This window comes from Gopherus evgoodei, chromosome 6 (assembly GCF_007399415.2).
Source record: "Gopherus evgoodei ecotype Sinaloan lineage chromosome 6, rGopEvg1_v1.p, whole genome shotgun sequence".
Classification (NCBI taxonomy): Eukaryota; Metazoa; Chordata; order Testudines; family Testudinidae; genus Gopherus; species Gopherus evgoodei.
Window position 1 is genome coordinate 56,725,086 of NC_044327.1, and position 21,905 is coordinate 56,746,990.

General features: G+C 40.5%; 1 protein-coding gene across 1 annotated transcript; it reads right to left on the reverse strand.

Moving 5' to 3' along the window:
* Positions 1-618: 618 nt before the first annotated feature.
* PHAX (phosphorylated adaptor for RNA export) lies at positions 619-20,120 on the reverse strand. Its single transcript, XM_030566810.1, has 5 exons — positions 19,960-20,120; positions 17,764-18,380; positions 14,902-15,022; positions 6,693-6,776; positions 619-2,714 (listed from the first exon to the last, which is right to left on the reverse strand). The coding sequence occupies exons 1-5, from the start codon at positions 20,062-20,064 to the stop codon at positions 2,445-2,447; spliced, it is 1,197 nt and encodes a 398-aa protein (XP_030422670.1). The 5' UTR covers positions 20,065-20,120; the 3' UTR covers positions 619-2,444.
* Between the last annotated feature and the right edge of the window lie 1,785 nt (positions 20,121-21,905).

Genomic DNA, 21,905 nt, shown 5'->3' on the forward strand with positions numbered 1-21,905 from the left:
AGTAAGGGAGAATGTGCTCAAACACCAGCGCTGTGGAAAGGTTGACTCTCCCCCCTAAAATTCATTCCCAGACTCGGTACCTAATGGGATACCTAAGTATTCCCTTAACTAGTACATTTCCCAGAACACTGGGCAGGCAGAAGGGACACTTGTTCATGTGCATGGAAAGGGTTAAATTATTAACCCCATTTTTGGTTCATTGCTATGCGGGAACTTGTGCTCAGTGTCATCGCTATAGAGCCAAAGATACTGGTTCTCTGAAGTGGCCTAGGCACAGTACTTCATATGTGCCAGCTCTGAGCCTCGCACATCTAGGCTTGGCCATTAATAGCCCGTCTGAGCTTGCGTCCTCGCTTCTGAGGATAAAAAAATTGCTTGAGTCCCTGCACCTCTTTCTTAACAATTTATGCTCAGGCAGTGCTTAATTTGTAAGGTAATAAATATCAGCTTAAAGCCACAGTAGGGAAGATAGCTCATTCCCATCTTAATACCCAGTCCCGGTGTTTTTTTCAGTAGTAAAAAAAATTGCTCTCTGATCTGTTTTTACATGTGCTCATATTGCTCTGTGCACACTTAATACCTGGAAAAACTTAAGAAACCTCATCAGAAGCACAAAAACAATTTTCAAGCAGTAATCTTTATTTTTTGCACTCTACAGCTGTAAACTGAGCCAAATATGGGAAATTTCACCACTCTTCTAGATAGATCTCACAAATGCAGTGTCTTTATGCTATTTGCTATAGGTCAGGCAAATGTGTTTCTAAGTGATTTTAAACTACTCATCTTTTTCCTACTTCACTAAAAAGTTCATATAACTTTGGGTATGGTATACAGCCACTAAACTCACTTTTTGATAACATAGGCTCTATAAAACTCAACAGAAAAGTGTGGCAACAGAGGACAGAAGCCCTGAGGATGCTAAATTTCTCATTCTTTTAAAAATTAAATAATTGAGAACAGCCACACCTTTTCAGTAGATACAAAATACTCTTCCACAAATCACTATTGTTGGAGAATGATCAAATGTATGGATACTCTTCCTATAGATTTTTTTTGTAAGCTTCAGATATTTTGGAATGTGTTGAATTTCACCATATTAAAATAGAATTGCACATGGATGCTACTGTATATTGTTTTTCTATTGCTCTTGTATTGTCTTGAAATTAATGGAAGTTTTGGATCAGCAAAAGTTACAGGATCAGGCTTCTTGTTTTGGAAACATTTTAGACTGAAAACTAATGTGTTCCATTCATAAAACTCTCAACTCTAAGTAACATTAAGATGTCAGATGTTTGTGCTGCATGAACGATCTAGCACATGCAAGTTCTTCTGCTATATCCCAAATAAAAAGAATGCTCAGCACTTATATCAAGTACCATCTTCAATGTGCTTTACCAACATTAACTAAGTAACCCTCACAACTCCTTTGTGAGCTTGGTAGGTATTATGCCCATTTTACAGATGGGGAAAAAAATGAAACAGAAGGCAAGGTGACATGGGATTAGAACTCAAATTCTTGACACACTTCTGTGCTCAAATCTCTGTACACATTCTCTGAATACTGTAAAGGTAGAAATCATGCAAAAAACTCAACCTACCACTTTTGTTTCTGCATGCATACAGAATATGGAGCAGACAAATCCTTGGAGACTCTCAAATTAGCATCTGATCCATTCAGCAAAAAGATCAGTCATGATCAACAGAAGTTCAGAGCAATGGTTTGAATGACTTATGTCCCAAATATTGCAAAATTTTACACAAAAAAGGTAGCTAGCTCAGTTCATTGTCATAAGAAATAGGAGGGACCAGAGCCTTTTATAAAGTTATGCCTAATGTACTATCCACCATTGATTACTTTGAGAAAATAGGTTCTTACCCAAGCAACTGAAGACCACAGTAACTTAGTTGCTTTTGAACAACCCACCAGAGGTTTTGCAGGACTTTTAATCTTATAAAAAGTAATATTTCTCAGTACTTTGCCATATTAAAAATATAAGATCTTTAATACCAATATGTATTTTATATTAGCAAAATGCTTTTTTCCCACCCATTAGATTTAGGAGCAGCATCTGCTTGAGTATGACTTTTTAGCTTTGACAGATGAAAAGTGTTTTTTTGTTTAAACACTAGTCCTGAGTTTATTCCCAAAATTTGCCAACCAAGCAAAATTCATCAGCAACAGATTTTGTAAGACAGAGAATTATCTAAAACATTTTAACATCTTCTGAAGGACACAATGACCAGATTGATAAAATAGGACAGGTAACATCGCTACCAAGCACTTACATTTAGCTACTTATATCAAGTTCTCTCCAAAATACAAGTGTTTCCAATCATATTTACTTGTGCAATTTATGAAAACAAGTACACAGAGAAGTATAATATAAAAGGCTGATTTAATATGTCAGAGATTTAGTTTTTCTATGTATCCAGTCCATTAATGACTAAAAGATCTCCAGATCATGAGCATTATCAATATCAATGGCATCCTCTGGATCCAGCTTTGTTTCACCATGTCCTTCCTGTAAATCATCCAACGAAGCCAGGGCCTCATTTGTGTCACTAGCAAAAGTTTCTCGAGATGCATCATCATACTCTTGAAGGTTGAGCCCTTTAATAGCTTGTTTCATCTTCTTTCCTAGAACCTGTATTCTTCTCTTCTTCGCAGCTTTTTTGTTTTCATACTCCTTCTGGTTTTCAACATAGAAGATTTCCTTGAAGAGGAAAATATTTATTTAATATGCTGATTATGCAAGTGTTTGCTTTATAATTATTAAGGGAAAAAAACAAATGAAAGCCCTACCCGTACCTAGCCATTAATATTGCCTTTACTAATCTTTAAAATAATAAGACTGTCACTACTCCAAAAAGGGTTAAGCAACTAGCAGGCTAAGTGACCCAAATTCAACCTTTAAAGACATATTAGCAAAGTACAGAAATGGTAATTGGGACTAATCCTTATAAATAGCTAACCAATCCATGTTAAATAGACTAGATATTTGAAATTTAGACTTACCGCATACTATTAGAAAATCTGAAGAGAGCGACTGTAGCAGTCTATGGTTACCTATATCTTGTTAGAGATAACAATGTAACCAAACAGTTCCTCTCTGTTACTATATTCTATTGATTAAGAGATCAAAACGGGGATATTAACATTTAGATGGAACTTGGGTGTAATAATATAATTGTCTATATTTCTCTTTGAAGTTTGTAGTAAACCTCTCTATAAGCTTACTTAATGGATAATTACCTTATGCTAATGAATGCAACTAGTTGCCTGTATATACATAGGAAATAGGAGGTTTTACTTCAAGCTACAATGCTTCATACAAAAAATACCTACTGCAAACAGGCTATCAGAGAACTATAAAAAGAACTCATAGGCCCTGACCCTGTGACCTCAGATCTGCTTAAGTTTTGTTGGGAAGTTTGAGTCGCAAGACTAAGGTCTCCATCTCCATTCTGGATCCCTTTGATGTTGGGCTATAACCTATGGAACTAATGGTGAGCTTTAGAGTTGCAAAAAATTCTTTCAGCATCTCTACTATGAAACTGAACTAAGAACTCTATTCATATCTGCATGCATAATGATCTTTTAACCAATACTCTCTTCTTTTTTTATAAATTTTAGTTTAGTTAATAAAAATTGGTTGTGAGCATGTCTTTGGGTAAGATCTGAAATATTTATTGACCTGATTGGTAATGTGTCCAATCTTCTGGGATTAGTAGAACTTTTTATATGATGAACAAAATTTTCAGTAATGATCATCATATTTGACTTGGCTGTCTGGGTGGGAGCCTAAGGCTGGGTTGCTTCAAGGGAGCCATATTTCTGGCTTCTGCGTAACCAGTAAGGTGTTGTAGAAGCTGTTTTGTTGCTAGCTTTGTGAATCTAAGTATTAGAATAACCATTAGTTTTGGGGATCATTTGCCCTGCTCTTCGTAGTTTGCCCTGATTAAGTGACCTCAGTGATCTCCTTCTTAAGACTTCGGTCACAAAGACAAAAACAGAGAGAATAAATAGATTCCATTTTTTTAAAAATATTTGACAGCTGCCCATCTTTTTCAAATTGCCATATAATTGTGCGCCAGAATATATGTTTTTTTTAAAGCCACTAATTCATATGGGTTGAAAAATAACCTTGAAAATATGAACCAAATGTTAGCTACTGCAAGACTGACTGTGTGAATCTGCAGAAAGGGTGAAACAGTAGCTTTAAGGAGAAATGAACTGCTCCCGTTATCTCAAATGGAGTGTTAACACAGAAGCCTAAATATGAAAGTTTAAAACATCAAGATTATTAATTATTTCACTGCTGATCAAACTTTATAGAAAACGAGTTTGGGAGTGGGAGCCAGCAGAGCTTAGTGCTCAGCTGTAGTGCCTAGAGTGGTAGGCTGGGACTAGCATGAGAAGACTGGAGGGGGAGAAGGGTATAAAATGAGACCAGTTACACGTAAAGATTGACATTAGATCTGGCATGAGAGATTGTGGGATGGGGTGAGGGAATATGATCCAAGACTGGCATAAAGACAGGCTGGAGAAGACAAGAGCAGAAGGGGTCAGGTTTTGTGGCAGAGGAGGAGGAGTTGAAGGTTTGTGACCACTAGAGAACACTTCCCTACAGAATCTGGAATAAAACCCAAGATTCTAGTCTCACTATTGTTCTGCTGTCAATAAATATTTGTGAAGCTTAATGGCAAAAATATGTGTTTTGTCCTTTTCTTATGCTGGTCCAGATAGGATGACAATCTACTACTGTTACCATTTACTCTGTTAGCTCATATGGCAAAGGTCTGTGCCTTGGATTTAAAAGTTCTGATGCTGCTGATGAGTTAGTGTCAATATATTGCACGATGAATTTGAGGGCTTTTTAGTTTGCTTTTTTTTTTTAAACCTAGGATATTGCACACAAAATTACATAAGAACATAATTAAGTTTGCAAAGTCATGCACTTAAAAGATAGCTACTAAGGTCACTTGTATGACTATTTCTTGGGCCCTTCTACGTATGCATCATAATACAGTTTTTAATTACATGATTATATACTATTTTTATCACAATCCCCCAGCCTCATTGAGTGCATTGGATGGAGCATGCTCTGGGGATGAATCAGGGTTGTGTAGTGAAGGAAGCTGTTGTCTGTAGTATATCTGCTGCATTTGTTGCGGAAGTTAGAAGGGGTGTAGAGAAAGAGGCAGGGAACTGCAGGATGACAAAGGATGGTCTCAAGGTTAAGGCAGTTGACTGCTGCTCTGGAGAACTGGATTCTATCCCTGCCTCTACCACAGAGTTCCTATGTAATCACTTAAACCAAAGCTTTCAGAGGTGCTCACTTGTGTTCCTCATTTTCTGGGTTCCTTATCTGAGACCCTGGGTCTGATTTGCAGATATGCTGAGGACTCACATATGCAACTGAAGTCAACAGGAGCTGTGTTTTGAACATGTGAAGTGCTATACAATGCTAAGAACTCCAAAAAATCAAGTCCTAGGTGTCTCAAAATTGGACACCCAAAATTAGTGGCTTTTGTTGACTTTACTCTTTCTGCCTCAGCTCTTCATCTGTAAAATGGGACTAATATCCCCCCTCATCAGAGGTGGAGTTTGAAAATAAATATTAATATTTGAAAAGCACTCACAATACTACAGTGATGAGGCCATAAAAAAATCCATCAGGAAATTAACAATTCTGTCTTAAGTAGGATTTGAATAGTGCGTCATGTGGCCATACACTGAACAATGAGGAGAAAACTAAATACTGAACAGTGGTTCATTAAATGAGTACTGTCCATTCTAGTGCACTAAGTGAGGCAGGAGTTCTGTGGAAAAAATAGTATGTGATTATACAATTAAAGACTGTTTTAAGTAGGCCCACATCAAATTCTTGGCCATGAAAAACATATCATGGACTGTGAAAACCGTTCCCCCCATGAAATTTGGTCTTGTGTACTTTTATCTTATACTATACAGATTTCATGGGAGAGACCAGCATTTTTCAAACTCGAGGCCTAACCCAAATGAGGGGTGCATGTGTGGGTTGAGGGGGGTTCACAAACCTATTGTAGGTGGGGGGTCATGGCATTGCCACCCTTCTGTGCTGCTGCTGGATGGCTGGAGAGCAGTGGCTGCTGACCAGGTGCCCAGCTCTGAGTGTCGCTGACAGCATCAATGCACAAGTAAGTGTGGCATGGTATGGGGCATGGGGGTCACTTTTTTGGAAGGGGGACAGATTGTCACAGCCTGTAATATTTTCAGAAGGGGTCCCAGCAAAAAAAGCTTCGAGAACCTTTGGGCCACTTACAAATGTAATAATAGTACAGTACAGTAGTTTGGTAGATATACTGTATGAATACATCTGCAAAACTTGCTATTTATGCCAGGACCAACCTGCAAAAAATGTGTGATTTCTCTGCAATTTAAAGAGACCCCTAGTCATTACATATACACCCTGTAAGCAGATGCATCAAAGAGACTGGCATTCCCTAAGTCTTGAAGCCTTGACTTTGCATCCTTAATAATGTCTTTTTAACAATTTTTGTGTGCGCGCAGTTACAGATTGTCACATTGAAGATTTTCATATTAGTTTAACCCTCCTCCTTTTAAAAAAAGCACTCTAAAAATTATTAGTTCTTCAAAGAAGGATTTTAATTTACTTTAATCATAATAATTTACAATCGAACACATTTACCTTGATTTGCTCTCCAGTAATGCTGGGTGTATTCTTCAGCAGATTTAAATAAACTCCTCCTGGCGTTCTTCTTCTACTACCATTCTGCATAAGGGAAAAATAAATTATTCATAATGGCAAGTCCAAAACAGATTCAAAATAACTGTCATTTAAGAAATCTAAAATTTCCCTTAATTTTTATTTGAGCAACTTGTTTCTTTACAAAATATAAATAATAAAAATACTGTTGTGGTAGTGCCTAAGAGCCCCAGTTAAGTACTATGACCCTACATGCTAGTTGCTGAACTGAGGTAGCATCCAAGACACAGGCCCAACTGCGCTAGGTGCTGCACAAGCGTATTACAAAAACAGTTCCAACCCTGAAGAGGGTTTTGGGTTTTTTTGAGCTTCATCTACCAAAAGTGGCCAATGGACCTACAGGACACTGTACAATTGGATGAGTGAGTTATGAAATTTTTTTAAAAAAAACTTCATTTAAAGCTTTAAGCACCAGTCAAGAGGCAAGAATTGGCGTATCAGCTCACATCAGCTATCAATTCACCTATGCAGGTATTATGATTATTATTAATTTGTATTACCGTAGCACTTAGTCGCAATCATGAACCAGACCCCAATGTGCTTGGTGCTGTACAAACACAGGAGAGAAAAAATTCCTTCCCCATAGTGCTTGCAATCTAAATATAAGATACAAGACAACTGATAAAAATGAGGAGTCCTTGTGGCACCTTAGAGACTAACAAATTTATTTGGGCATAAGCTTTCATGGGCTAGAACCCACTTCATCAGATGCATGGAGTGGAAAATACAGGAGCAGGTATAAAAGCATGAAAGGATGGGAGTTGCCTTACCAAGTGTGAGGTCAGTCTAATGAAACAATTTAATTAACAGCAGGATATCAAGGGAGGAAAAATAACTTTTGAAGTAGTAATGAGAGTGGCCCATTTCAGACAGTTGACAAGAAGGTGAGAGTAACAGTAGGGGAAAATTAAGTTTAGGTTTTGTAATGACGTAACCACTCCCAGTCTGATGCATACAGACAGGGGAGTACAGGGAAACAATGAAACAATATCTGGAAGCATGATAAGCAGTTATCTCAGTACACCAGCAACTTAACCATTGCTGAGTTTTTTGCAGACCTCAGAGCAAAGGAGAGTTTTAAGGTGGATAATGACTTAGTTTTGCAGATGTTTAAAGGGAGCTTCTTCAAGTGTGAGGGGCAGCATGGGAGAAAGCATGAAAATGCTTTTTTGAAAATTTAACAAGTGGGTGATAGAAGATAGCATCATGGGCCTATTAGAGGTGGGAGTTGACTTTTTGATAATGAATGAAAGATGGTCCATAATGTAGTAATATTTCATGGGTGAGCGTTAAATGTCAAACTATTCATATAAGTCTGTGAGGTGGAGAGAAGGGTGCAGCAGGCAGTTCTTATATGACAATTTAACTCACAGGATTCTAAGTTCTGTCGTAACTACTTATATTTTTCAAAGACAACAACAGTCTAAGAAATTAGATGTTCAGATCCTTTCAATGGTTTTCTGTAATGGGAACGTGAGCAGTTACTTCAGCACATTACTAATCTAAAATCTCACTTAGTAGGTTCTGTAGTGTCCTTTTATTTAACAACTCAAATGCTTAATTTTAGCTAAGTTAACATTTTTGTCTCAAGAGGTATGACATTAAAAACACTTCTGAAACCTCCCTCCCTGCACAGTAGTTCTGTGCTCCAGTTGAGTTCAGTGCAGGGCTGTCCCTAGCCATTCGGGTGCTCTACGCAGCCACCTCCCCCTCACCCCCATGGGTCTGGGAGGCAGGCGCTGTGGGGGGCCACTTTTGGGGGCCCCACAGGCCCAGAGTGGCCCAGGAGATTAGCGGTGGCTGCGAGCAGCCCGCTCCGCTTCCCTTGCTCCAGCCCCAGCCGTGTCGCTCGGAGGAGGGGGCTTGGGGGAAGCAGAGCAGCCCAGCCCCAGCCCCGCTCTGCTCCGCCAGCTCCCAGCTGCGGCGCTCCGCTTCCCACCACCAGTGAGAGTCGGGGTGGTCCTTTCCCCAACCCAAGCGACATGGCTGGGGCTCGGGAAAGGGAAGCGGAGTGGGCTAGGGCCCTGGACAATTCCCTCTACCCTGCCTCTTACCCTTACCCCCTGCTCCGCCCCCATTCCACCTCTTCCCCCAGTGACCCCGCACTCACTGGCGGCAGGAAGGAGAGCACCACAGCTTGGGGCTGGAGGAGTAGAGTGGGCTGGGGTCAGGTTGCTCCACTTCTCACAGTTGATGGTGAGTGCGGGGTCACTGAGGGAAGAAGTGGAATGGGGGCGGAGGCAGAGCAGGGGGGAAGGGTAAGAGGCAGGGCAGAGGGAGTTGTCCGAGGCCCCGCACCCCCCTAGGGATGGCCGAGGGATAGGGCTGGTTGCTGGGGCTGGTGCTGCCGCGTATGCGGCACGCAGTTGCCTAGGGCACCATGAAATTTGGGGCAATTTGGTGTCCCAAATTTCATGGTGCCCTACACAGCTGCGTATGCTGCGTATGCCTAAGGACAGCCCTGGCTCAGTGGCTGATGTAACATCAACAGCGGCATGTGGCAATGGAGTCATATTAAAGCATGAATGGAGCCAAACATTAAGAGACCTGAACATTATGGACATTTAATATATTGCTAACAATAATAGAATTTAACTCTTTCCTTTATACTGTTTAAACACCTAAACACTAGATCATTAAAGAGGCTAATTATTTCAAAACCAACAGGAACAACCCAAATGTCAATACTAATACTGAAATTTGGTTTTAGCGCATTTACCTTTAATCATTTTAAGAAAAATAACTACAGAGACAAAACACACTTATCACTCTGCATAAAACCCTAACATAGAAACTAACAGCAACTATGAGATGATCTTTAGGTGTTGTCAAAAATACTTCTGTGGCACATGCACAAAAGAATTCATTGTCTGAAGAGTATGAGGGAGAAGCATTGTTAGGAGTTACATCCTCTCTTTTCATTTGAGCTGGCAAAAGCATTACTCCTTTAAGGTAGCATCTCTTCCTAAGAGAAGTCTCGTTCATTAGCTGGAATTTTAGATACAAATGGGTTATGTCTCATTATCAAGAATGATTGCTGGAAATATATGATTAAAGTAATTTATGTATATTTTATGCTCTTCCCAAAGCTCAGTTGTTTTACAAACTTTGATAGCCCCCAGCCAATAAGAAAGCCTATATGGTACTATCCAACACCCAACCTGCTTAATGTATTTATATGGCCTATGCATTAGACTCATATACTGCAGAATCTAATACTCCTGGGGGAATTCTGCGCCACTGCACAGGCACAGAATTCATGTCCAGTGCAGAATCCCCTCCCTCCCGCTCCACTGCAGAAAATATATTCTGCCCAAGAAATGCTGCAGTTCTGCCTTTTGCCCACCAGAGACTGCTATGGTGCCAGAACAGGGGGCTGACTAGCAATAACAGCTAGCAGCCAGCTGCTTTCATCACAGCAGCCTGCCTGTGGAGTCAGGTTAGGAGGTAGAGTGGGGCACATGGGACTGCTGTGGGGGTCACAGACTGGGGTTCAGAAAGGCTAATGGGAAGGGACAAAATGGGGTGCAGGCTCAGGAACTAGTGGGGTGACGTCACTGAGCCAGAGGCTGAATGGGGAGAAGAAAAGTGGGGGCTCCAGAGCCACACAAGGTGCAGAGGCACATGGGGACAGGGGCAAATATACCTGGCTGAATACGAGAGGCTTGGTGTCATCTAGGTTCTAACATGGGAGAGGCTCCCCAACTTCCTAATAATTCCTCCTTGCCCGAAAAAGAAACTGTTCCATACTACTCTCACTCACGTTCAACAATCTTCCAGGCTCACACTCAGACTCCTTCCCTCTCCCTCTGCTCCTTCGTTAGCCCTGACTCTCCCAAGCTTTTGCACTTAGGGGTGCGGGAAAACATGTTTCTGTATTGTAGTTTAAATGAATTACTCAAAGTTCTGTTTTAATATGCCTACAAGGATTCTATTTGTCAGAAACACATTTCCTCATTTTTTTTGGTCTGTATTGTTACAGACATACTTGCTGAACGGTATTTTGAAATAAATTACCAAAATAATGGAAACTGGCATGATTATATTGTGTCATTTTGACAAATAAAATATGCAGATTTTTGCAGAATTGTTAATTTTTTGGCACAGAATCCCCCCCCAGGAGTAATCTAAAGCTTTCATTCTAAAAATAAAAAGTTATTAGCCCTCATGTTTGTGAAGACAACATGCCAGTAGTGTCTTCCTGAAACAATAGCTGGGAGATCTGAACTCTCTCACCTCCAGGGTGGATAAAAATCAATGTTAAAAAAAAAAAATTAGATTGCATTCTTTTGATAAAATGCTTTTTGAGGAAAAAAGCAATCTAAAAATAGTTTTAAGATACATTAGCGCTCAAAGATATCTCATCATGGAAGAGGGATTATAAATTCTATTTCCATAGTGTGAGACAGTATATTCACATAATATTTAAGGAAAGTTTTGCAAACAAGTTCATGGATTAGGGATCCAATCTTATGAGGCTCCAGGGGCTTCTGTATAGATTATTTAGGTTAATCTTTTTATTTACCCAGTGGGACTCTGTGCTCAGTCTAGACAAAAGACACCATCATGATGCTTAGTTTTGCAGTTCTCAAACTGTGAATATGTGTCTCCAGAGATAACATGCTTGTTAACAGAAAAAATGTTTTAAAATAAATAAATAATAGATAGAGGTGAGAAATAATAGATCTCAACCCATTGTCCCTCTGTGTGTACACAGGGTCAATACCTCACCTCTCTCTAAAAGTGCAAAGTTTCAAAAAGTTCAATGAATAGAAGATTGTTGGGGGTGGAATAGATCTGGACAAGGAGAAATCTGGAGATAAACATGGTAAGGGAGAGATAGGCAGTAGAAACAAAAGTGAAACTGTTTGAGCAGCATATTCCAGAAGTCTTGAGGTCTGAGTGTAGCCTTCATTGATTTGAGACCATTCTCTCATTAGAAGGGAAAATCTATAATGGCAGCAGGCCGTAAGAGAGACCCAGTTTGGAAATATTTTAATGAAGTTCCTCTACCTGTGAGCAAGACAGGCATGCATACAAAATGCAAACAAACAGTGTAACAAAGAAATGTAAGGCCTGGTTGCCTGAATGAAACAACATCATGAGAAGAAAAAGCAGCAAAGAATCCTGTGGCACCTTATAGACGAACAGATGTTTTGGAGAATTTCATCTTTAAAGTGAGTACGAGTAATACTAAATGAGCAGTATGGTAATAATTATTAAATAATTGCATTGACTTATTTTGTTTAGGAAAATCCATCCTCAACATACAGGATTCTGAAGACTATGTACCTTCAAGATCACCATCATTTTCTACAGTTTCGAAGTTATCTGCCAATGATAGTGTTTCAGTCACATCATACATGTCACATAGCCACAGTATATTATCTGTAGCAAAAAGAAAAAAAATCTCCATCATCCAGAAACAACCACAGATAAGTTTGTGATAAGAACAAGCAGATTACAAAAAAAAGGTAATTGATGAAAAAATTGCCCAGTTTATGCAACAAACTCTCCTTTCTGTATGATTGAGAACCCACACTTCATTAACACGGTTCAGTCATTAAGACCAGAACACGGTCCACCCAACAGAGCAGATGTCGCAGACAAATTGCTGAATAAAGTGTATGAAAGAGAAATTGAGCAGTGTGCAAAAGGTCTAGACAGTGAAATTGTTAACTGTTACATAGTCTTGATGGGTGGAGCAATGTCAACAATGACCCAGCTGTATGTGCTTGTTTGACAACGGAAGAAGGGAATGTCTTCCTTACAGAAACAATTGATACATCAGGAAATTCACACACAGCAAAATACTTACAAGTAGTATCAGTAAAAACTATAACTGTGAAAAAGAACTCAGATGCCTCGTAAGCAGCTTGGTCACAGACAGCGTGGCAAATGTATCCAAGATGAGAATAAATTATTTAGAAGAGATCCAAGCTAATAACATACAGTTGCAGTGCTCATCTGATGCACTTCCTAGCCAAAGACTTCAGTGTTCCAGAAATAAAGGCTAATGTTGTTGAAACTGCAAAATACTTCCGTAACAACCACTTTGTAGCTGCTCTGGAAAAAGTGGGAGGAACCAAGCTAACTCTCCCACAAGACGTGCGATGGAACTCAGAAGTGGACTGTTTTGAGCACTATATTAAGAACTGGCCTAATTTGATCACAGTGTGTGAACAAAACCGTGAAAAAATAGATAGCACTGTCAAAGCCAAAGCTCTCAACATTTGTCTTAAGAGAAATGCTGAACATATGCTGAGTACCCTGAAGCCTATTTCTGTAGCCTTGAACAAAATGCAGGGAAACAGCTGTTTTATTGCTGATGCTGTTGAAATTTGGAAGGAACTGAGTGAGATCTTAAAAAGAGAAATATGCAATGACAGAGTTAAATTACAAGCATTAAAAAACCCGAAAGGGACAAGCACTAGCTCCAGCTCATTTTCTTGAAAATGTTCTCAACACTCAGTACCAGAGTCAAATCTTAACTGCTGAAGAAGAGTTGGCTATTACATGGACATCCAGCAATCATCTCTCCATAATGCCTACTATAACACACTTCAGCGCTAAGGGTGAACCATTCAAGAAATATGTGTTTGCTGATGATGTTTTAAAGAAGTCACACAAGCGAACTGGAGTAAGTCACTTGGATTCCAAGACTGTTGAACTGATAATCTCACTTTTAACAGCAATAGCTTCTTCTGCCAGCATAGAAAGAATATTTTCTTCCTTTGGATTAATTCATTCCAAAATGAGAAATCGTTTAGGACCTGAAAAAGCAGGAAAGCTTGTTTTCCTTGTCCAGATTATGAACGAACAGGAAACTGAAGGTGAAAACGACTGAGTTAGATGCAGAAGCCAATATTTTAAGTTTCTCGTGTTGACCTGTCTGACACAGCCGATTTAATTTTTGGTTTAAAAAAATATATATATATTTCATTTAACTATTTTAAACAATTTTAACAAAACAAATCTGATTTTAAAAAACTTGAATGTTTAAATTCAAAAATTCATATGCTTGTTTTGTTAAAATATTATATGTTTGCTGTTGAAGAAAAAAAAATCCAGAATACAAAACGTTGTTTTAGTTAAATAAAACAATTTAAATGTCTGTCTGGTAACGTTCTCCTCCTAACACAGCATAGCAAGAAAATCCTCCAAATATTAACGGATAGTTCACCTCCCAATGAATTCCTAAATATCTGCTTCAATTACCTTTGGTAAATGAAATAAGCAAACAATCATTCATTTTCTGATATAGCTGTAAAACTAATCTGAAAAGTTTTCAAAATAAATCATTTAAAAAATGTATAGGGTGTACCTTCTAAAAACGAAATCTAATCTATCTATGAGTTGTGAAGAATATGTATTAAGGTTATAACCACCAACAAGAATGCACTTTTATGTAGAAATCCATGATTAAATCAAGTATTCCTGACTAGTGATTGAAATCAATTCCACCCTTCTCACCTCCGTTTATTTCAATGCAGTGTAGTCTAAAGCCTGATTACACTTCATATGTAGGTTTTGAAGGATTACATTTTTATCTGTAAATGATGAAAATGTCTTTCATTTTACATGCACAAACCCATGAAAAAAAAATATTTCCATTGATAACTGAAATTTACAGATAGGCAAAGAAAGAAAAATATGTTTGAGAACTTAGTAATTGGATTTAAGGATATTTATTTTGTACATCTTGACATGTGATGTCATCTTGACATGTGATGTTGACAATTTGTGTTCTGTTATAATGCTAATCTTTAATTTAACTCAGTGTCTAAATAATTATTGTTTGACATCTCCCCCACCTCCAACCCCGTGGTCTAATGCCCCCATAATTTCCCACAACTGCAAAAATGTACATTGAAAGACAACTAAAAAAAAATGCCTAAAAATAAAGTCAAAATTATAAAAATACAAACTGAATTTGCCAAGTCTATTTATACGTAAGCGTGATCTATCTAAATGTTTAGTAGTTGTTTTCATGGATCAAATGGAAAAGGGATGGGAATAAAGGCCATGGTGAGGACTGAGTTAATGCAAGGAATTTGAGAAATGTATTGGGCATGAAAGCGCTGCAACAGTATTTAGTATGAAGATCGATGGTAAAAAAAGGTTTTTTTACCATTATGAAGAGTCCGCCATTTTGTTCCACTTCGGCTGTTTCCATAAGCAGTTCAATAGCTTTCTTATTTCCAATTATTTTCACTATTCGGGCTATCAAATCTTTCTTTGGTTCTCGAAGCCTAAAAAAACAACCATCCACCCTCAGTCAATGGGATTTCTCACATGAGTAAAATTAAACATATAACTTCAATGGGATTACTCAAATGAGTAATGTTATAAATGCTACTGTTCATAGGAGATAAGCTTCAGTTACCCAAAACTAAAGATACATGTAGATTTTCTCCTTAGAATCTGTACTGTCAACTCAGTTTTTTAAACTGATTTCAAAATATTGTACTTCTGACAGCTCATACTTTAAATAACATGCCTTGTTTTGTTTTTAAATATCTTTAAATATTTTTGTAAGGCTTTATTTCCTCCCTACTGACGTTTGTAAGGTCTTTTCAGCAAGCATTTGCCCATGCATATGTAGCTGCAGCATCACAGCTTACTATCTATGCATGAGAAACCATGAAACTGACAGTACATGAACTGCTGTCACACGAACAGAGTTCACATACAGTAATCTTAAATTCTTTGTAACTAAATAGATGCAAAGTTTGTAGACAAATATGATCAAGATGATGGTATCCCTTCAAATCCAGTTTTCTTTTTAAGGGACACAAAGAAGTAGTTCAGGCCTATAGTTTATATTTTATTTTTTTAATTAAGGGTTTGCATCGGTTATGGTGGCGCGCCGGTAATCCCAGCTACTTGGGAGGCTGAGGCTGGCAGATAACATAACTAGCATTTCTACACTGATCTGATTCAGAATGACAATTCCTACAAAGACAGGCATTAAACATGTAAATGAAGGAAAACAGACTTTCAGCATATTTTAGTGTAACTTCACAAAATGTAATGACACAAATTGATGTTACTCATAAAGCCATAAAATGCCAAACTGGGGACTCTACACATCTATAGTTAACTATAAGTCATTTTACTGTACTATAATTTTTCAAAATTCAGAAGAACATGAGATATTCAGTAAGAACAGGCAATGGCAATAATTAATGTACATTTTTTGATACAAATATTGTCTATATCAGTTTTGGTTTCTGTTACTTTCCACAATGGTAAGTTTATGCAAACTATCTACTATTACACACTAAAACCTTAAAAGAATGTTGTTAAGTTTGCAAAGTCAAACACTCAAAAGTTAGGAAATGCCAGAATTAAGACTGTCTGTGCAATTCTCTATGCATAATGCCATCTTTAATTACATAATCACATTCTATTTCCTCCCCACAGGACACCAGTCTCATTCAGTGCACAGGATGGACAGTGCTCACTAAGGGAAAAATAGTATACTGTTATGTAATTAAAGACTGTCTTATGATGCATACATAGAATGGGGCCTGAAATAAAGTTGCACAAGTAACCTTGGTATTGGCATTGACACTATTTTCTGAGTGCATGAATTAACAAATTTAATATTCTTATAACAGTTTGTGTAATTGCCTAAGTTTTAAAAAAGGCAAACTGGAAAAACCCAGAAATTTTACCATATAGCATTATATTGACACCCACAATGCTCATCAGCAGTGTCAACCTTTAGATCCACAGCACAGACCTCTGCCACTTGAGTCAAGGAAGTAACAGAGCAGAAGCAGGCTGTCCCCTATGCTTGACCCCTTCCACTCTGTCCCTTTTGACCTGTCCTTTCCCCCATACCTTGCGCCTCATCACAGTTCCATTTTCTTCATCTATCCAGTTCCAGTCTTTACTCATCAGGTTTCTCATTCCAGTCGGAGTTCCCTCCTCTTGGCCTCATTCGAATTTTCTCTTTTGCCACCCTGACCTCCAGCTGTCCTCACACTGCCACCCACCAAGGATCCTCACCAGAGTTATCTCCCCTCCATCCCCCCACAACAGGTTATCAGTCCCAGTCTCCCCATCCCATTATCTCTGGCTCCCAATCTCATTGCCCAGCCAGTCCTCACTAGCCCCCAGCCTCAGTTGCATTCAAATCAGGTGGCTTCCTCCTCCATGCTGTCTGGGACCAGCAGGGATTAATTCTTCAGAGCACAGGAGAGACAGGTTCCCAGCTCTCAGATCAGATGTTGGACTTGGCATAGGCACAGCCCACAAAAGCCCAGCGTGGCAACTGCAGGAAAAGTCCTGATCAATCCTGGGCTGGAGCATGCCCAGTGCAGACAGAATCTTTGAAGGCAATTAGCTACTAAAATTTAAGTCTCTGAGCATTTGTGAACTGCAATTTTTCAAAAAGAGTTGTAACTTAGCCAAATTTGCGCAGGTTTTTCTAAGGATGGCAAAAGGCATATGTCAAACAAATGCCACTCCCCATGGCAAACGTCAAATACCTGCTCTGAAGCATATGTGGGTGGAGGCACTAGAGCTTTTTAATTAAAAGATTTCCACAATTTTTCAACGTGGGCAAAACATATTTTTTTTCCCTAGCCATATTCTCAGAAATGGCTGAACACTTGTGGCTGAAGTTTTCAAAATAAAATAAAATAAAATAAAATAAAATAAAAAGTTTAACCTCAGGTTGATACCTTGCATGGAAAATTCAAGCAGAAACGTTTATGACTTTGACAAATTTTAATCAACTGAAAACAGGATCTTATAATGGAAAGTGTTGGGCAACCTTAATAAAAACTGGTGCTACCAGTCCCATCAATAATACTGCATTTAGGTTTCAGGATTCTGGGAACCTGAACAAGCCATTCAAACCCTTATCTCATAATTTAACATGGTCACCTAAAACAGTCAACCACTCAACAAGAACACAGTTTTATTCTTCCCTTCAGTAACTTTTACATAACCTATTGGATTAAGGAACATAAGATCTCACCGATAAGAAATTTCATCTGCCACTTTTTCCTCAGAATCTTCTTCAGTAATCTCGTACATCCCTTTATAATTCATTTCTAATCTTTCACCCAGTCTGTCCTTGACAGGCCGTTTCCGTTTGAGAAGACCTTGTCCATTTTCTTCCTTCTTTGGCGCTGTTTTTTTGTCATCCTGCATGTATTCATCTAGCTCTTTATTTAATATCTCCACATCTTGGTCAGTTTCTTTCATCAGCTTTTTAGCCAGTAAGTAATTGTAAGTCTCAGACTGCCTACTCTTGTCAATAGTACCCTCCATTCCTAAAATTCCAAGTTCAGTGGCCACTGCATCCTGATTTTGTTCCTGAAGCACTGCACCCCAAATATTGTTGATCTTCTTACCCCCTAGGACAGCTTGCTTCTGGTGACTCTGGCCAAACTGAAAAAGCTCTGGTTTAGCAGGAGGGAGGTTAAAACATTTTTGTCGTTTCCGTTTCCACACAGAAGCGTCATCATCTGAATCAGAGAAGCTCTCATCACTTGAGTCCACACCATTGGTTGTTCGATAAGGAACACTTGGTGCACAGGGTGAAATGGTGCTCTGGAAAGGTTTGGTTGAACTGTTGCCATCATGTGGTTTCTGAAATGGCAAAGTCATTTTGTATTCATTCAATTAGTATTTCTAAAGAGGAAAGCTACCTTGATGATTTGATTACAATTAGTCTCACTAATAGACTAATTTACTCTGATACATATGTGAGAATAATTTTAAAAACAGACTAGACTAGATATACTTTATTTTTCACCAGAACTTTCATCCAAGGACTTCAAAGCACCCTACAGACGCCAAGTCTCATTCAGAATACCCATTGATGATTCTCCATTTCAGATAGGTAAACTGAGATGTTCAAAGTTACACAAGGTATCTGTAAAGAACAGATACAACTTTTAGATTATGTTTTCACCTCTTAGTCACTTCTTGCTCCTAGTTATAGGCAAACCACAAGATATACTACTGCTACCATTGTAAACTTAGCATTCTTTACCCATAATTCCAGTTATTTAAAAAATGATCATAACAAGAGCTCCTAAAAGCCAAGACAATCTTAAAACTAATCTTTTGTCTCCTCAATTTTAGATGAACACATTCCTCTCTTTAATCCACACACTCTTTCAGTAACTTGATGGCATTCCTGAATTATTTTCTGGCATAAAGCAACAGAAGTAAAGACTCTTCGGCTTTTCTTACCATTATATGAAATACATAATTGCTTTGAATGAAAGGGATAGCTGACAGCACAAGACTTTGGAAAAACATGGTGATCATAGCCCTATGCATTAAAAATGCATCTGTAGTTTACATGCTCCTTTCCTGGTGTACATCTCAAGACTGTATTATCCTATTCAGAATTATCCTATTTTCTACACTCCTACCACCATGTATTTCTCATATGATCTGATAATATAGACATGAAAATCAGTATTAAAAAAAAAAAAGTCTGAAAGCTAATTAAGTGCTGTCTCTCCAGCAGGTAACGGCTTAAACACAAAAAAGAGACATAGCTTTAAATTCAGAAGGAAATAATTGCTGTCATAGCATGTCCTTTTGAAAGGTTTTCAACAATACAGAACAACCATTAAAAACCAACAACAGGTGCCCTGGCAAACGGGGGTAGAGGAAAATCATTTAGACAAACGGGTGGGGGTTACTCATGTTTCACGGGACAACAGTACCTACCTATTTGATAAAAAACACAACACTAATTAGGCTCATGCATGTCTCTTCCGAAGGGCAACACCCAGCAATTCCTAACAACAAATCCTACTGCTCGTCTCCCAACCGCCTCCCCACAAAGCACAGCAACAACATCTCCCCCCATCCCGAGACACAGGCTCACTATGCAACACACCAGGCTAGCACTGGAGATGTGCCGGGGGGTGGGAGGATGCGGGCAGGCGCTTTGTCAAGGGAGCTGTTCCCAACCCATCTCTCCTGGCCCCTTCCCGGCAGCATCTCAGCGCCGCTCAGGCAGGCCAGGGGCCCGGCACGGGGCACTTCCTCAGGGCGGCACGTTCCCTCGGACTCCCCCAGCACTGCGCGGAGTCTCCCGCCCTGAAGCCCGCCCGGCAGCAGCAGTGGCGGGAAGCCGGGGCTGGGTCAGGAGCTGCGGTGGGGTCCCTGCTAGGGAGGCGGCCGAACCCCCGGGGCCTCCCCTCACCTGCGCAGGGCCGCTGGCCGAGACGCTGGCGGGCATGTCGGAGTCCGAGTCCGAGATCTCCCCGTCCTCCGCATCCTGCTCCATCCGCCGCGCCTCCAGCGCCATGTTCCCCGAGACCGCGAGAGCAACACTGAGGCGGGGGGGCGGAGCCCGCCAGCGCTTCCGCTCGCAAGGGAGAGGGGGAAGCAAATGGCACCGCCTACCTCAAACTTCGCCCATGCAAGGAGCGTCCGCAGGGCCTACGTGCCCCAATGTGCCTTGCGCTGGGCGGCCGAGCGGGCGCGACGAAGGGCATCCCGGGACCTGTAGTCTTTGCCGGAAATCCCCATGGAAGGATAAGTTCGGACTGTTCCAAGGGAAAAAGAAACGCAGGCCTTGTCTACACTACAAAGTTGCAGCGCTGGTGAGGGGGTTACAGCGCTGCAACTTAGGATGTGTACACACCTGCAGGGCATCACCAGCGCTGCAACTCCCTGTTTGCAGCGCTGGCCGTACACCCGGTCGTGCCTCGGGTGTAGAGGATCCAGCGCTGGATCACCAGCGCTGGTCATCAGGTGTAGACACTCACCAGCGTTTTTGTTGACCTCCGTGGAATAAGCAGGTATCCCAGCATACCTGAGGAAGCCTCTCTGGTAATTAAGCAAACTCCACTGCCCTCCAAGCAGGTCTCCTTCCCCGCGGTGTGCTCTGGCGTTCCCCGACCCCCCCTCCAAGCAGGTCTCCTTCCCCGCAGTGTGCTCTGGCGTTCCCTGACCCCCCCCCCTCCAAGCAGGTCTCCTTCCCCGCAGTGTGCTCTGGCGTTCCCCGACCCCCCCCTCCAAGCAGGTCTCCTTCCCCGCGGTGTGCTCTGGCGTTCCCCGACCCCCCCTTCAAGCAGATATCCAGCTCCGCGGTGTGCTCTGGCATTCCCCGACCCCCCCTCCAAGCAGGTCTCCTTCCCCGCGGTGTGCTCTGGCATTCCCCGATCCCCCCTCCAAGCAGGTCTCCTTCCCCGCGGTGTGCAACAGCGCTGCAGCGTGGCCACATCTAACACCACTTGCAGCGCTGGTTGCTGTAAGTGTGGCCACTCTGCAGCGCTGGCCCTATACAGCTGTACTAATACAGCTGTAACAACCAGCGCTGCAAAATTGTAGATGTAGACATACCCGCAGGCACGTTGTCCGGATACCATCTTGCCACATCCTACAACATTGGTCACCACCGTCAGGTCTCTGCCTGGGCATCGTCACCCCACTGCTTTGCTAGAGCATGTCACCCTGTCCCCACTGTTATGGGAGCTCGAGAGAAAAGATCCCTGTGGCTCTCTGTGAGCTTACCATGTGGTAGCACATCAGCAAGGTGTCACCGGATTGCCACTGTCTGATGGCATAGTGTTGCCACATTATCTCACCAAACGGCCATACTGTATAATTGTGTTGCTATCTTTTGTCACTCTTCAGGGCCAGTTAGAGTCCCTATTTTTATTTATATAATTATATTGTGCAGATGTATAACACCTTCCTTCCTAGGCCTGTAATGGATTTTACAAATGTTAATGAAACATTAGAAAACTGCTATTAGATAATTATACGTGATTATTCCAATTTTACAGAGTACGTTACTGTGGGCCTCCATGCAAGTATGGCCTGGCCCAGTGTTACTTGCAGCCAGAATAAAATGTGACTCATTATATACCCCAGTTTCCAAGGTTAACTCACAGTAAAACAGTGTAAAAAGGTGTCTATACTGTAGCCTGATCTATGGATTGTGTATTAATTATATTGATTACTCAAGAATTCCTAGTTAACATTCTGAAGTTTGACAGGTTCTTGTCCCAAATCAGGCTCAAGTTGTCATAACATTTCTTCCCAGATCTGGACCTTTGCGTCCAAAATATGGGTGTTAGCATGAAAACCTCCAAGCTTAGTTACCAGCTTGGACCTGGTAAAGCTGCCACCAGCCAGGAA